Genomic DNA, 14,490 nt, shown 5'->3' on the forward strand with positions numbered 1-14,490 from the left:
TAAGTATCTTACAGTCTCTGAGATAAGAGCTAACAATGCTAAAGCTTTATTTCAACTTACTAAAGTCTGCTATCAAGTTGTCCAGCAAGCCTGCTACAGCTTTCCTCAAATCAAGTATTATTCAAGTTCAGCTGTACCTGTCTTGCTACAGATAGTCTTTATTTCAACTTACTAAAGTTTGCTATCAAGTTGTCCAGCAAGCCTGCTACAGCATCCCTCAAAACAAGTACTGTTTAAGTTCTGCTGCACCTGTCTTTCTACTGATAATTCCAAAGTATACAATCTCTTATAATTTGAACTGTTAACAAGAATAACGGACTCTAATGAATTCTGAACCTTGTCATTGCTAACTGAAGCAAACCGTTTATTATTTAAAGAAACAGTACCTGTTATTCTGGAACTGAAGTCTCAGTTCCATCTAAGTGTATTAATAAAATATCAAAGTCCTAAGAAATCTGCAGTTGTGTTCCACATCAATTACTGTGAACGTGACAGAATAATCCAGCCTTTGTAATGGAACCAGCAGATTTCGATTGTAAAGTATTGTTGCTGAATCAAAGAGTCGATTCACTTAACCAAGGTGTGCAAGACCTGCAGGTTACAAATGAAAGAATTCTCACTTATGTCAAAGACTTACAGACACATACTCCTCATACTGTTCTGCACTCAATTAGCGATCCTGCTGTATGTAACCCTGAAAAATTCTATGGTGATCGTTCCAAATATAAGGAGTTTTTTTATTCCTGCAAATTATTGATTGCTTTAAAACCTAGATCTTATCCCACAGAAAGATCTAAGGTTTTTTCAGTTATCTCATTTCTGAGAGGTGAACCTATGTCCTGGGCCCATTCCTTTTTGGACAATGATGACCCCATCTTAGATTCACTAGAGGAATTCCTTAAAGCCATGTCTCTTCTCTATGAAGATCCATACAAACAAAATACTGCTGAATTAACAATTAGAACCTTGCTACAAAAACATAGACCCGTTGAAGATTATATTGCTGAATTTAAAAGATGGGCAGTAGAAACGCAATGGAATGACATCGCATTGCGCAACCAGTTTTGAATAGGCTTATCTGAAGCTGTAAAAGATGAACTATCCAGAATAGAACTCCCTACTACTTTGAACGCTCTGATTCATCTTTCGATCAGCATTGACAGAAGGCTTAGAGAAAGGAAGGCCGAAAAGGCTCTCTAAACTTCAATTGGGAAAAAATCATTTCATCCTCCAAAGCCTTCTGACAACTCATCCTTACCAACCGAACCTATGGAAATAGGGGTAATAAGATGCCCCCTCACTCCTGAAGAAAAAAATCGACGACGTATATTAAACCTCTGCATGTATTGTGCCTCTCAAGTTCATTTGGTATCTGATTGCCCCTTATTGAAACGGATAAAGGGCAGTAGGCAGACTCATGCCTCTTCCATCCTAAGTGCACTCCCCTCTACAGCAAATACTCAAATGTCCCCTATCATTCTCATATTACAGTGGGACAATGAAAGAATTATGACCAAGGCTGTCATCGATTCCGGTGCAAATGGAGTGTTCATCGACTCAGCCTTTGTAACAAAGAATAAAATTCCTTGTATTCGTAAAAGAACTTCTGTTCCTGTTAGAGTGATTGACGGGTCCCTCATCTCATCGGGACCAATACTTCATGAAACCATCCGTCTCTAAAAGTAACCACCTATCATACTCATACTGAATTTCTTACATTTAATGTTCTCCCATCACCACTTTATCCAGTTATAATAGGGATCAATTGGTTAAGAAACCACAACCCTCAAATTTCTTGGTCCCCTTTTTCTCTCACCTTTAACTCCGACTATTGTAAGAAAACATGCTTACAACATATTCCAAGCTTTCAGACTACTAAAGAACCAGCTATACCCTCTTGTTATTCGGACACCGAACTGGAACCTCCTCCTCATACAGTCGTTGGGACTCTATCTTCCCTTCTCGACGACATAAAAGGACTCAGTAAAGATACTCTTAATCTTCCTACATCAGTTAAACTATCAAAGAAAGACGGTCTCTACTATTTCAAGGACCGAATTTACGTACCTCCTGCTTTCAGAAATCTATTTTATTCATGATTCTACCCTGGCAGATCATCCAGGTATAAAAAAGACCCTTGAATTGTCCAAGAGATATTATTGGTGGCCTCATCAAGACAAAACCGTTGAATCATATGTTAAAACTTGTTCAATCTGCCAAAGATCCAAACATGGACATCAGCACCTAAGTAGTCAATTATTGAACCTACCGATTCTCGGAAAACCTGGGCAATCCATTTCTATGCACTTCTTGGTGGATCTTCCCCCTTCTCAACAGCATACAATTCAAACCCTGGAATACAATTCAAATCCAGAGAATACAATTCAAACTCTGGAATACAATTTAAATCCTGAGAATACAATTCAAAGCCTGAGAATACAATTCAAATCCTGGAATACAATTCAAATCCTGAGAATGCAATTCAAATCCTGAGAATACAATTCAAATCCTGAGAATGCAATTCAAATCCTGAGAATGCAATTCAAATCCTGAGAGTGCTATTCAAATCCTGAGAATGCAATTCAAATCCTGAGAATGCAATTCAAACCCTGAGAATGCAATTCAAACCCTGAGAATGCAATTCAAACCCTGAGAATACAATTCAAACCCTGGAATACAATTCAAATCCTGGAATACAATTCAAATCCTGAGAATGCAATTCAAATCCTGAGAATGCAATTCAAATCCTGAGAATACAATTCAAATCCTGAGAATACAATTCAAACCCTGGAATACAATTCAAACCCTGGAATACAATTCAAATCCTGAGAATACAATTCAAACCCTGGAATACAATCCAAACCCTGGAATACAATTCAAATCCTGAGTATGCAATTCAAACCGTGTAATACAATTCAAATCCTGAGAATGCAATTCAAATCCTGAGAATGCAATTCAAACCGTGTAATACAATTCAAATCCTGAGAATGCAATTCAACCCTTGGAATAAAATTCAAATCCTGAGAATGCAATTCAAACCCTGGAATACAATTCAAATCCTGAGAGTGCAATTCAAATCCTGGAATATATTTCAAACCCTGGAATACAATTCAAATCCTGAGAATGCAATTCAAATCCTGAGAATGCAATTCAAACCCTGGAATACAATTCAAACCCTGGAATACAATTCAAATCCTGAGAATGCAATTCAAACCCTGGAATACAATTCAAACCCTGGAATACAATTCAAACCCTGGAATACAATTCAAATCCTGAGAATGCAATTCAAACCCTGGAATACGATTCCAATCCTGAGAATACAATTCAAATCATGATAATGCAATTCAAATCCTGAGAATACAATTCAAACCCTGGAATACAATTCAAATCCTGAGAATGCAATTCAAACCCTTGAATACTTTTTAAATCCCGAGAATGCAATTCAAACCCTGGAATACAATTCAAATCTAGAGAATAAAATTCAAATCCTGAGAATAAAATTCAAATCCTGAGAATACAATTCAAACCCTGAATACAATTCAAATACTCAGAATGCAATTCAAACCCTGGAATACAATTCAAATCCTGAGAATGCAATTCAAACCCTGAATACAATTCAAATCCTGAGAATGCAATTCACATCCTCAGAATGCAATTCAAACCCTGGAATACAATTCAAATCCTGAGAATACAATGTATTGAGTTTATTAATGTGGGATTGCGATGCAGATGCATATACTACATCTCCATAATCAATGATTGGCATCAGCAATTGCTGTACAATCTTTTCCTTTACTGTACGGCTTAGGCAGGATTTGTTTCTGTACAGAGCACCTAGTTTTGGATAAAGTTTAGATGCAAGTTTTTCTATGTGGAGGCCAAAAGATAGCTTGGGGTCGAACAACATACCCTAGTATTTGAAAGAGTGGACTGCAGTCAGTGTGCTATTTGAATTAGTTTTGATAGATAGATGGGAATTGCGTCATTTAGGTACTGTTCCAAAGATCATTGTGACAGTTTTGTCAGTGTTTAGGAAGAGTTTGTTTTTTGCGATCGACTTTTCTACTTCTGTAAACTGGTCTTGGAGCACAGCAACAAGCTGCGGTAGATCGGATTTGCTCGCATAGATCACTGTGTCATCTGCGTACATTTCAGGAATTACAGACATTAGTCGGATCATGTATAAATAATGTAAATAGTAGGGGGCAGAGAATGGAACCTTGGGGAACACCACACGTGACTGGGAGAGGGAGTTGCTGTCACAAATGGACACATATTGCGAGCGATCCGATATATACGATCAAAACCAGGTTAGCGGACAATCACCAATACCTCACTTTTTGAGTTTGTGCAGTAGAATGTCGTGGTCTACTGTGTCAAAGGCCATTGCAAAAATCAAGGAAAATAGCTCCAGTTAGGTCTCCTTGTTCCATGCCAGTTTGGATGTCATTGCAAACTTTTAAGAGGGCAGTTTTAATGGAGTGATTCGGGCGAAAACCCGATTGATCAGGGGTCAGATAGTTAGATTGTTGGTAATACTCACATGGTTGCATTTGGACACATTTTTTCCAAGATTTTTGACAATACTGGGAGCAATGATATTGGGCGATAGTTAGAAACCAAAGTAGTGTCACCACTTTTATGGATAGGCACTACTCTTGCAGTCTTCCAAAGCTCATTGAAGTGGCCTGGGTGCCAGGTCCATCTAGGGTTAACCCTGCAGCTGTAAACATAGCAGTTTCAGGTTAATCTAGCTCCGTTTCCGTGCTTCTCACTGTGAAAATCACGGTGAGAAGACGCTGACATCCATAGGAAAGCATTGAGAAATTCAAACCCTGGAATACAATTCAAATCCTGGAATACAATTCAAACCCTGGAATACAATTCAAATCCTGGAATACAATTCAAATCATGAGAATGCAATTCAAACCCTGGAATACAATTCAAACCATGGAATACAATTAAAATCCTGGAATACAATTAAAATCCTGGAATACAATTCAAATTCTGGAATACAATTCAAATCATGAGAATGCAATTACAAACCCTGGAATACAATTCAAATCCTGGAATATAATTCAAATCCTGAATTACAATTCAAATCCTGAGAATGCAATTCAAATCCTGAGAATACAATTCAAACCATGGAATACAATTAAAATCCTGGAATACAATTAAAATCCTGGAATACAATTCAAATTCTGGAATACAATTCAAATCATGAGAATGCAATTACAAACCCTGGAATACAATTCAAACCCTGGAATACAATTCAAATCCTGGAATATAATTCAAATCCTGAATTACAATTCAAATCCTGGAATACAATTCAAATCCTGGAATACAATTCCAATCCTGAGAATGCAATTCAAATCCTGAATTACAATTCAAATCCTGAGAATGCAATTCAAATCCTGAATTACAATTCAAATCCTGAGAATGCAATTCAAATCCTGAGAATGCAATTCAAATCCTGAGAATACAATTGTCAAATAGGAGCAATATTCATTTCTGTCTCTAGCGGTGTGCAGAGAACAAGGTTGCAGTATAGTTTGTTGTGGCCGGGCTCCATCTTGTTGGTATACACAAGTTGATTGTTTCTGTTCTTAATTGACAGGTAAGAGGTTAAATTCATCAGGAAAAAAAGTTTTTTATAGCCTTTATCAAAACGATCCCCATTAATGTTCTCCCCAATCACAGTGTAATATTTCTCTATAGTCTGGCCAGTAAATATTTTTTTCTTTTCTGCTTAGTAAAATGAGGAGACCAGCATCCAGCTTTTGAAAACATTTGCACAGTGCAATTTATTTTATTTTTAGGACCACTTCACTGTTAAATCGCTCTATGAAGCTTAACCCCTTAAGGACACATGACATGTGTGACATGTCATGATTCCATTTTATTCCAGACGTTTGGTCCTTAAGGGGTTAAATATTGAGGTGGTCCTTACACTCCCACGGCCACATGTCCACATCCTACTTATCACAAATAATGCCACTTCCCTTTTTATTTCCCATTGGTGCTAAGGTACCAATCTGATTGTGATCGCTCTGCCAGATATTCCATATTCCTGGAGGAGGATTAGAGGAGATATTTTGTTTGTGTTGATGGCTATTTTAGAGGGAAAGGGGGGTTACCTGTTCTCATGTATAGTTGAAATGCTCTTAACATATACAATCCTTGCTGTTCCATTTTTCACAAAAATAAAGTTTTAAAAAGAAATTGAGTTCAATAATTACTGAAAAGGCTGTACTTTTATTTCAAGGATAACATTTTTTAAATTCTTTATTTTCATTTTTTAGTGCATACGGTAGTAGAAAACATATGAGTGGTCTTAAGGCCACGTTCATGGTAGTATATATCCAAGAAAACAGTAAGGATTTGCATACACATGGCATATTAATATATTGCACGTGTCAGTTATAAGGCTCTGTCCAATATTATCAATATAATACTTTTATATACACTGCATTTCATGTTCCCAGTGAAACAAAATGATTTTCAATTTGTAAAACTAGCCCACTCTGCATTTATCTAAATGTTGCAGAACATTTCCCTTCCAATGGCATGAAACACATCTCAGGGACAATTAGAAGGAGGTTGGTATGTATTAGGACCAGAGGCGGACTGACCACTCGGGCACATCGGTCATGGACCGAGGGCCCGAGACAGTCAGGGGCCCGGCCGCACAGCCATGCTCCAGCTGGAGAGATCAGAGATCAGAGATCTCTCCAACTGGAACGGCAAAAAATAAAACAATTTCATTGATAGGTTGTGGGGCCCCTGATGGAGTGCAGGGCCCCAGTAACCTACCGCTCTGCATGTCACCCCCCCATCCTCAAAGGAGACCTAGCAGCTTCACCTCCTCTCTGCCAGGTCTCCTTCTCCTGTCCCCCGCGGCTCTGTGTGATGGGAGAGGCGGGACATCACTTCCTGTTTACTCCTCTCACACAGAGCCCAGCAGGGGAAGGAGCAGCAGCCTGGGAGAGAAGAGGGAGCAGAGAGAAAGGTAGGCACTAATCACCCTCCCCCTCCCACTGTGTCCCTAATCACCCCCCCCTGTCACTACTCACCCCCCCTGTCACTACTCACCCCCCCAGTCACTAGTCACCCCCCGTCACTAGTCACCCCCCTTTGTCACTACTCACCCGCCCTGTGTCACTAGTCACCCCTCCTGTGTCCCTAATCACCCCCCCTGTCACTACTCACCCCCCCAAGTCACTAATCACCCCCCTCCCACTGTGTCCCTAATCACCCCCCAGTCACTAGTCACCCCCTGTCACTACTTACCCCCCCGTCACTACTCACCCCCCCGTCACTACTCACCCCTCCCTGTCACTACTCACCCCCCTGTCACTAGTCACCCCCCGTCACTAGTCACCCCCCGTCACTAGTCACCCCCCTTTGTCACTACTCACCCCCCGTCACTAGTCACCCCCCTTTGTCACTACTCACCCCCCCTGTCACTACTCACCCCTCCCTTTGTCACTACTCACCCCCCTGTGTCACTAGTCACCCCCCGTCACTATTCACCCCCCCGTGTCACTAGTCACCCCCCTGTGTCACTAGTCACCCCTCCCTGTCACTAGTCACCCCCCGTGTCACTAGTCACCCCTCCCTGTCACTACTCACCCCCCCTGTCACTAGTCACCCCCCCCCATCACTAGTCACCCCCCTTTGTCACTACTCACCCCCCTGTGTCACTAGTCACCCCTCCTGTGTCACTAGTCACCCCTCCCTGTCACTAGTCACCCCCCCTGGGTCACTAGTCACCCCCCCCTGTGTCACTAGTCACCCCCCTGTGTCACTAGTCACCACTCCCTGTCACTAGTCACCCCCCCCGTGTCACTAGTCACCCCTCCCTGTCACTAGTCACCCCCCTGTCACTAGTCACCCCCCTTTGTCACTACTCACCCCCCCGTGTCACTAGTCACCCCTCCTGTGTCACTAGTCACCCCTCCCTGTCACTAGTCACCCCTCCTGTGTCACTAGTCACCCCCCCTGTGTCACTAGTCACCCCCTGTGTCACTAGTCACCCCTCCCTGTCACTATTCACCCCCCGTGTCACTAGTCACCCCTCCCTGTCACTACTCACCCCCCCTGTCACTAGTCACCCCCCTGTCACTAGTCACCCCCTTTGTCACTACTCACCCCCCGTGTCACTAGTCACCCCTCCTGTGTCACTAGTCACCCCTCCCTGTCACTAGTCACCCCCCTGTCACTAGTCACCCCCCCCGTGTCACTAGTCACCCCCTATGTCACTAGTCACCCCTCCCTGTCACTAGTCAACCCCCCTGTCACTAGTCACCCCCTCACTCTGTCACCAGTCACCCCTTCCTTCCCTCACAGTGACAGAGTTAGGGAGGGAGTGACTAGTGACAGAGTTAGGGAGGGAGTGACTAGTGACAGAGGGAGGGAGTGGGTGACACGTGACAGAGGGAGGGAGTGGGTGACACAGTGACAGAGTGAGGGGGTGACTAGTGACAGAGTGAAGGGGTGACTAGTGACAGAGTGAGGGAGAGGGTGACTAGTGAGGGAGGGGGTGACTAGTGACAGAGCGGGTGACACAGTGACAGAGAGAGGGAGTGACTAGTGACAGTCACCCCCTCCCTCACTCTGTCACAAGTCACTACCTCACTCTGTCACCAGTCATCCCCTCACTCTGTCACCAGTCATCCCCTCACTCTGTCACCAGTCATCCCCTCACTCTGTCACCAGTCATCCCTTCCCTCCCTCACTTTGCCACTAGTCATCTCTTCCCTCACTCACCCATTCTCTCACTCTGTCACTAGTCACCCCCTCTCCCTCCCTCTGTCACTAGTCACCCACTCCCTCACTCTGTCACCAGTCACCCCCCCCCTCATTGTGTCTCCCACTCACTCTGCCACCACTCAACCCCTCCCTCCCTCACTCTGCCACCAGGTACCCCCTCAATCTGCCACCTGTCACAACCTCCCACACTCTTCCACCTGTCACCTTCTCCCTCACACACTCTGTCACCTGTCACATGCACAAGTGCATTCACACAGACTCAAATACAAACATGCATTAATACACAGGTCTTCACAATATACACATCCAAAGGAATGCCGTATTATGAGTTATATTTAACATTTATTTAATAATATATATTTGGCCTTCAAAGGGCCTGGGATCTAATTTTGCCCGGGGGCTCCAAAGGCTCTCAGTCCGCCCCTGATTAGGACACAGAGAGAAGTATAAGTCAGTGATTCCTATGTATTAGGTAGTGGTTAAAGGTATGTTAAATATCCCACATTCTTGTTTCTTTGAATACATGTATTCCTTATTGTTCCTTAGGATATTTCAAGATAAATGTATGCGTCATTATTGAGTATTAGGAGGAAATAAGCATTATTTATTGATGGTAGCTATATTAGGGAGATGTTTCTTCGATAGAAAGAGATTGGCAGTAAGCATGGAAGCCTGATACTTGTATATTTATTTATAAAATATTTTACCAGGAAAGATACATTGAGATTTCTCTCGTTTTCAAGTATGTCCTGGGTCCACAAATCATTGCATTGTTACATTAGGGTACAATAAAATACAAAAACAATATTAATACACATTATATAGAAAATTTAACATATCTGGAGGAGTTAGACATTTATTCCTTGTTCTTTTATATCAGGGGACATAATATGCATCTCTGATTTGTGTGTAATAAGGCACTAAAAATCGAATTTTTAGAGGTGGTATATGTGTATTTATGATATCCAGCAAGCATTATCAAACATCAGGGGAGGGTTTCTAATTGTGTAAATGCATATTTAAACAATTAAGTTGGGAAAAAAAATAATAATTATATACATACATACATACACACACACACACAAATGTCTGTTTATGAGGAAAATGACCTAAAATCAAAATGTTTACTAGAAACTGTGAATTAGATTTAAAATAATAAAAAGGATTGCAGTAATTGCTCCAAACCGTATGTGTGAGTCTTTGTGCAAGAAATTTGGTTATCTGCCTTTGTGTGTGTGAACTGACAGAAGGGGAGCATTTGTGATCATTTTCACATTGCCTCTAACCCTCAGCTGAATTCCCTCAGGCTAATTACACACCGGTCAGTGACAAAACCTGCTTCCCCTTTTCCAAAACCAGATATCCCCCCTCCTGAATCTTTTCACTCCTTTGACATGACACAATCCCCGCCTCACCAAGCCCTTGAAGATCTGAGCTGTGGCTATTGTTCCCCTTTATGACGGATTATATACGCAAGCATCGACACTACCAATGTTGTCACACAAGGCAAATGTACCATTATCCCGCCTTCATCTTCTTTTACACAGACTTTATTCTAGCAATCATATCCAACAATGCCTTTCCAGGATTCTCCCAATACATAATTCTGAACTATTTTAGCCTGTCCTGATAATAAGTAGCCAGCTGGTCCATTTGCAAAAGACGTAACTGGGAATCTCTAAGCCTATGCTTGTAATCTGTAGTCAGCAGATTCATTTATAGTCAACGTAGAACAAGGACTGCATGGGCCGGTCCTGATATTCTGCAAAGTCACTTTTATGCACAATTGGCACTCTCTGAGCCTGTCCTGATCAAATATGCTAAGGAAATATTCTTACCCAGAAATCTAAGTTTGGACTATGACACCTTGTGACCTATTGCCAAGATGTTGCTTCACAATAAGTATAAAGCAGAGCTCACATAGCCTGTCCTGATAATCTGCAGCCAAGAGAACTTTTTACATTACACTAAAATGTGTCCTAATAAACTCAAGTCACTGTACATTACCTAGTAATTAGGTCTGTCTAAGTCAGTCCATGTTAACGTTCATTTGCAGGGTTCGCTTTTGCACTCGACCTTCTGTCTAGCACATGCAATTCTATTAGGAACAGCCATAAATTATATTTTAAAAATGTGCTGATAATGATGCATATAGATAGGAGTTAACCCGGCTTATTAATCCATTCATTATGTGATGAGATGAGCAAGTCTTTATTACAGAAATACCAACACTGTTCAATGAATGGCAATATTGAGATTCTATGTTCTGTTCTTGTGATACTTTTTCCAAACTAATGTTAGAACAGTACTGTACAAGAAAGTCATGCCATTATTAAAATTAGTCTAATTAGCCAACAGACACAATGGCAAAAGCTCATTATCTGTACTCTGTATGAAAATCCAAATCAAGAGAACCAGTAGGTATTTTATATTATTCATAAATGCTATGTAAAATCAACAAGCACCCAATGTACAGCGCTACGGAATGTGATGGCGCTATATAAATAATAATAATAATAATTGAAATGCAACCAGAAGAGAGTCTCCAATCAATCGAAACTTTGCAATGACATAAGGGAACCTGTGACCCCACTTTCAATTTGCTGCCATAGCCGTTTCCAGTTGTGAGTACGTGGGACAGGATCTATTCTAAAGAATTAATACAGGCCCATAAACATATTGAATGAGTAGAAAAGCTAACGATTGCCACTGGTATCAAACTGAGAGTCCAATCACAGACAACAGAGGTAACACAATCACTCAACACTCTGGGGATCTCACACAATATAGTATTCCTAGGGCCCAATTGTATCAATCGGATCCTAGAGGCTTGATCCCAGGAATAGATTGAAATGTGGAATATCCACTGAAAGTTTTTAGAAATGAGCAGCAAGTACATCTAATCTGTAAAATGGATTTCTCTGTGGTGATATTTCACTATGAAACACACTGACCTTATGGCTTAAGGAACATTAAAAAAAAGTTTTAGTGGATATGCTGCTGACAAATTGAAGTGTGATAACCAGAATGTTGTATAACTAAATGTCGTTCTACCCAAGCATGTACAATGACAAGGCATTCTTAGAGCTACCTCTCTCGGCTTTTCAGATTTGTAAAAGCTAGTCGCTTTCTGTCAAATAGCTTCAGGACGTAACTTGAATAAGATTTTTACTTGGTGAACTAGAATGGCCAATTCTTGCAGGTAATTATATCAGGTTTAATCTGCCAGATACATCTTGGGTTTCAGACCTACTACATTGCTGCTCTTCAACACCTAAGCAACATCTCAATCCATTCTATGATGGCCCAAGGAAGTTGCTATATACCTTTCTTCTCCAAATCAAATAAGCTCTGTCTCCACCTCATTCCAGCCTTAGCGAAACCAGGCCCATAAAGCCTCCTACCAACTGCTTTGTGTATCCAATCCACAGATTGTGCTCATGTGCATAAAGGAGCATCCTTAACCCAAGAGAAGACCATTTCCAAGCACCGGTCCTCCCACGGAAAAATGGATTGCACACACCCAATATTCCCTTAAACATCTTTATTGTTTCCGGTTCTACTCACCTGTCTGTCCCTTTCCCAGCGTCTTCTCCAGCCGGTATGGACCCACATACTGCATGTGGGGTGTTCCACCACCATCTTTACCCACTGTGGTCATCTTCTCCTCTCTCTTTCCAAGGGGATCCAGATGCAAGGAAAATCCTCAAGAGGAAAGGGGGAGGAGGACAGGGATGTAGAGGGAGGGGGGGATGGCTGTCTTCGCTTCTTCTCCCCCCCTCTCTCGCTGGATAAACCTGTCCGTTCTTGTGACGCCCAACCGAGATCCTTTCGGTGCTCACCATCAATAGGGACTTAATTGTGTGACTGTCTATTGGTCCCTTTCATATGTGCTGCCTCAATGCAGAGCTTGGAAGTCTCAATGTGATGAATGATACAAAAATAAATTAAAAAAGCACACCCCAATGAAGAAAAAAAAACACTCCCTTTTTTAGTAAAATAAAATAAATAATGCAGTATTGATTAAGGTAGGCTGGGAGAGGGAGAATAGAGTCAGGGTAAAGGGAGCATGGTGTGGATGCTGCCGCGTTACATACAAGCAGCTCAGCAGGGACCTGCTGATCAATCCTCACACTCACTGCTAGAGGTGGGGAGTGAAAGGAGGGGGGGGGGGGGTGGGCATGCAGCCCTCTGGAACAGTAATGTTAGCCTCACTGCGATTGGTAGATGCAAAGCTCTCTCCTGGTTGGTGGCAAAGGGATGTGTTTTAATTGGACTAGGAAGGGGGTTACCTTGTGTATAGATGTGTGACACACTGTGTGTGCAACATTGTATATCAAATGTTTACTGAAAATGCTATTAAAGTGTGCAGCACTGTTATTTCAGCCTTGTAAATGGGATGACATTTAACAACGTGTATCTGTTAAACTGGGTAAAGGCAAACCGAACAGGCTGGAAGAATTCCATTAATGCATTTATTTACAGATCCCTTTAAATCAGATTATTTCAGACATTTTTGATACTCATTTTTTAAGCAAAAGACATGAAAAATTAAAAACTGGAAAATGCGAATTTACCATCTATTAATATAATGCAGCAGAGTGTTACTTTTGTAACGTTTCATAACTTTCCTTTACGTTGAACATTAACAAAATCTCTTGTTAAATGAAATTCAGCTCACTTCTCTCTATGAACACTCCCTGTGAGTCATGCTAGTATACTCTGTTACTGTAACCCCAGCTAAATGTATACTACTCCTATTGTTCCCTATAACTGTGCCATATCACAATCCCCACTGCTCCATATACAGGGAGTGCAGAATTATTAGGCAAGTTGTATTTTTGAGGATTAATTTTATTATTGAACAACAACCATGTTCTCAATGAACCCAAAAAACTCATTAATATCAAAGGTGAATATTTTTGTAAGTAGTTTTTAGTTTTAGCTATTTTAGGGGGATATCTGTGTGTGCAGGTGACTATTACTGTGCATAATTATTAGGCAACTTAACAAAAAACAAATATATACCCATTTCAATTATTTATTTTTACCAGTGAAACCAATATAACATCTCAACATTCACAAATATACATTTCTGACATTCAAAAACAAAACAAAAACAAATCAGTGACCAATATAGCCACCTTTCTTTGCAAGGACACTCAAAAGCCTGCCATCCATGGATTCTGTCAGTGTTTTGATCTGTTCAACATCAACATTGCCTGCGGAAGCAACCACAGCCTCCCAGACACTGTTCAGAGAGGTGTACTGTTTTCCCTCCTTGTAAATCTCACATTTGATGATGGACCACAGGTTCTCAATGGGGTTCAGATCAGGTGAACAAGGAGGCCATGTCATTAGATTTTCTTCTTTTATACCCTTTCTTGCCAGCCACGCTGTGGAGTACTTGGACGCGTGTGATGGAGCATTGTCCTGCATGAAAATCATGTTTTTCTTGAAGGATGCAGACTTCTTCCTGTACCACTGCTTGAAGAAGGTGTCTTCCAGAAACTGGCAGTAGGACTGGGAGTTGAGCTTGACTCCATCCTCAACCCGAAAAGGCCCCACAAGCTCATCTTTGATGATACCAGCCCAAACCAGTACTCCACCTCGCTGGCGTCTTAGTCGGACTGGAGCTCTCTGCCCTTTACCAATCCAGCCACGGGCCCATCCATCTGGCCCATCAAGACTCACTCTCATTTCATCAGTCCATAAAAC

At 41.5% G+C, this 14,490-nt stretch overlaps 1 protein-coding gene across 5 annotated transcripts in view; it reads right to left on the reverse strand.

The window, feature by feature from the left end:
* The window catches only part of LOC134579136 (serine/threonine-protein kinase BRSK2), a 258,249-nt gene extending 245,370 nt beyond the window's left edge, over positions 1–12,879 (reverse strand). For 2 of the 5 annotated variants that reach the window (XM_063438311.1, XM_063438310.1), the window contains exon 1: positions 12,340–12,879. In XM_063438311.1, the coding sequence (XP_063294381.1) occupies positions 12,340–12,433 (94 nt within the window). In that variant the 5' untranslated portion in view covers positions 12,434–12,879. The remainder of the gene's footprint in view (positions 1–12,339) is intronic. The other 3 variants (XM_063438314.1, XM_063438312.1, XM_063438313.1) reach the window with 2 other exon arrangements.
* Positions 12,880–14,490: the final 1,611 nt, after the last annotated feature.

This window comes from Pelobates fuscus, chromosome 12, assembly GCF_036172605.1.
Source record: "Pelobates fuscus isolate aPelFus1 chromosome 12, aPelFus1.pri, whole genome shotgun sequence".
Classification (NCBI taxonomy): domain Eukaryota; kingdom Metazoa; phylum Chordata; class Amphibia; order Anura; family Pelobatidae; genus Pelobates; species Pelobates fuscus.